This window comes from Asparagus officinalis, unplaced genomic scaffold (genome assembly GCF_001876935.1).
Source record: "Asparagus officinalis unplaced genomic scaffold, Aspof.V1 AsparagusV1_Un94, whole genome shotgun sequence".
In the NCBI taxonomy this organism is placed as follows: Eukaryota; Viridiplantae; Streptophyta; class Magnoliopsida; order Asparagales; family Asparagaceae; genus Asparagus; species Asparagus officinalis.
Genome location: NW_017972360.1, coordinates 34,058 through 36,513, shown reverse-complemented (window position 1 = coordinate 36,513; position 2,456 = coordinate 34,058). Strand labels below are relative to the sequence as shown.

The following is a 2,456-nucleotide window of genomic DNA, read 5'->3' as shown; positions in this document are numbered from 1 at the left end:
CGACAATGATAGCTGTCGCGCATTGCCGCGGTAATGATTGCTGCCGCGCATTACCGCGACAGTTGTTGGTGACGCTCAAGCTACAGGGAGCTGCTGTGGCGGTTACAAAACAGTTATACGATGATTTTTTCAAAGTCCATGTGGCGACATATCAGAAAAAGAATATGTGCTAACGTGTACAAGTAGTTAAACCACGAAAAAAGTGATTAAAAGTCGTGGAAGGACGGTTTCAAACATGATGAAACGTGGCTGGAACTGTCTCTTTGGCCGCGCCAGTCCACACTGACGCGCCAATAGCCGCGGCAGCATAGACTGACGCGCCCAAAGAGTCTATACTCGATTAGTTATTTTGTCTCCATTTTCACTGTTGTACACCTCTATCCCTATAAATACCTCCCTAGACACGAAGCAAAGTACAGAGAGCAGATTGGAGCAAAGGAGCTTAAGTTTTTTGTTGAATTGGAGAGAGTCTTCATTCCTCAGAACTGGTTCTAGTGATTCCTAGAGATCCAAGCTCTGACTTGATCTTTGGAAGAGTGAACATCTTACATCGATAAGATATTCGCTTTAGATTCTTACTTCGATAAACAAAGAAAGAATCCCCAAATCCCTTCACAATCTGTGATTTGGTGATCCACGAGCCAAAGTACTCCCGGCACAGGCAAAGTCCCACAAAACAGGAGTCGATAAACGATTTCTGTGTTATTTTCCAAGAAAGTTGTAATTTATTTATTTTTCATTGTAATTCACTATAAACGATTTAAGTTTTAATGGAATCGACAATGAAAATGACTTTCGACGAAAACTGTGCTAGCTTCTCTCGTGATAGTTCTAGATGGTACCCAGTTAGTTCTAACTCCAGCTAACTGGGTTATTACCCATGTTCTATTACAAGTGTTGGGTATAGCGTCTATGTTAGTTCCGACTTGGTTATAGTTAGTTCCAATGTATGCATTCATGTCTAATTTAGTTAGGCAAACAACTAACTGAAATAAGAAATGACATAGCTTATAACTTACCTAATTCCGGGGACAAATGCGTTAGCCCAGTTCTCTGGAGCGTAGTTCATGACAATATTGTAGTCTCGTTCGTCTGTCAGTCTAATGTCCTCCACATAGTCATTCCATTCTGCTTTAGTATATTTGTAACAAGCAGATTACAAAAAGGTTGCCCAAAATCCGAGTATCCTTTGCCTTGAAATCCAAATCCCGCAACTTTGTCCTGAAATTCTCAACTAGATGCAGAACACATCTAGAGTGTATAGCATCCAGAAAATATTCTCTGACTGCTTCTCTGATCCCCTTATCCGCATCAGATATTATAACTAGCTTGTGTGGAGGGTTGTATGGATCTGGCCTTTCATAGAGAATAGACCATAAACCTATAAATATTTGTAGTTAACATATTTGAAGTTAGAGTTAACAACGAATGAGTTAGAACTAGTATGAATTCTGGTAGAACTAACATGACCCGAACTAACCTTGTAAGAACCAATTCCAGTTGATAGTATTTTCCTGATCGCAAATGCAATAGGCTAATGGAAATATCCCCTGATTTCCATCGTATGCAACGGCGCTGAGGAGTATACCTTTGAAACGATCTTTCAGAAAGGTACCATCCAAAAATATAAGTAGTCTACAACCGTTCAAAAACCCATTTATGCAGGCGGCATAACAGATGAATAGCTTTGAAAACCTCCCCTCATTTTGTTCAACATGAATGTAGCTACCTGAGTTTGTCTTCTTAACCTCTTCTACATACCTAGACCATTGAAGATTATATGTTAGGATCAACATAAATAAAATTAGTGTCTATATTATAGATATTATCTTTTTTTATCATCGTAATTGATCGTAGGACTCATGGGCATCACCATATAGTTGCTCTTGTGCTCTTTCTTTACCCCACCATATCTTGCTATAATCGACCCTAAGTCCATACGAAGTTAGTAACTCCTTTTGTACGTCGATAGGTCGTAAATCTGGTCGGACCTTTAACGTGGGTAATACTTGGGTCGCAATGAATTGTCGTGACGCCCTAGATTGACCTGCATTATTGCCAAAATTCCCACAAGTATGGTTTTCCATGAAGGTTTTGATTTCAAGTCTGATCTCATTTTGTGTTGGAGAGGCAAATAACATCCACGGGCAATTTTGGGCTTCCTTGAACCGACAAAAGACTCGAATACGCTTCGGTTCATTCTTAGCAAACAAGTACTCGAATTTTTTGGCCATGGAATAGTATAGTAAAGCCAATCTTAATTCCTTCGCACTCTCAAACCGTTGTCCCTCACCGGTTAAAGCAGTGTGCCACCAAGCAGGAATCCTCTCTGATCTGCTAATCATGTCATCAATCATCAGAACATTATCTCCAGAAGGATTATCATTGGGGATCCTATCTGAAACACATGTGGGCGTCGACAACGGCGGGCCACCATCTATACTTTTTGAGTTCAT

The 2,456-nt window shown here is 40.2% G+C and overlaps 1 protein-coding gene across 1 annotated transcript; it reads right to left on the bottom strand.

Moving 5' to 3' along the window:
- Positions 1-1,019: 1,019 nt before the first annotated feature.
- On the bottom strand, positions 1,020-2,456 carry LOC109827226 (the record flags this gene model as incomplete). Its single annotated transcript, XM_020394190.1, has 4 exons — positions 1,861-2,456; positions 1,481-1,761; positions 1,172-1,381; positions 1,020-1,128 (listed from the first exon to the last, which is right to left on the bottom strand). Coding segments are annotated over exons 1-4 (1,196 nt in total), but the record flags the coding sequence as incomplete, so codon positions are not given.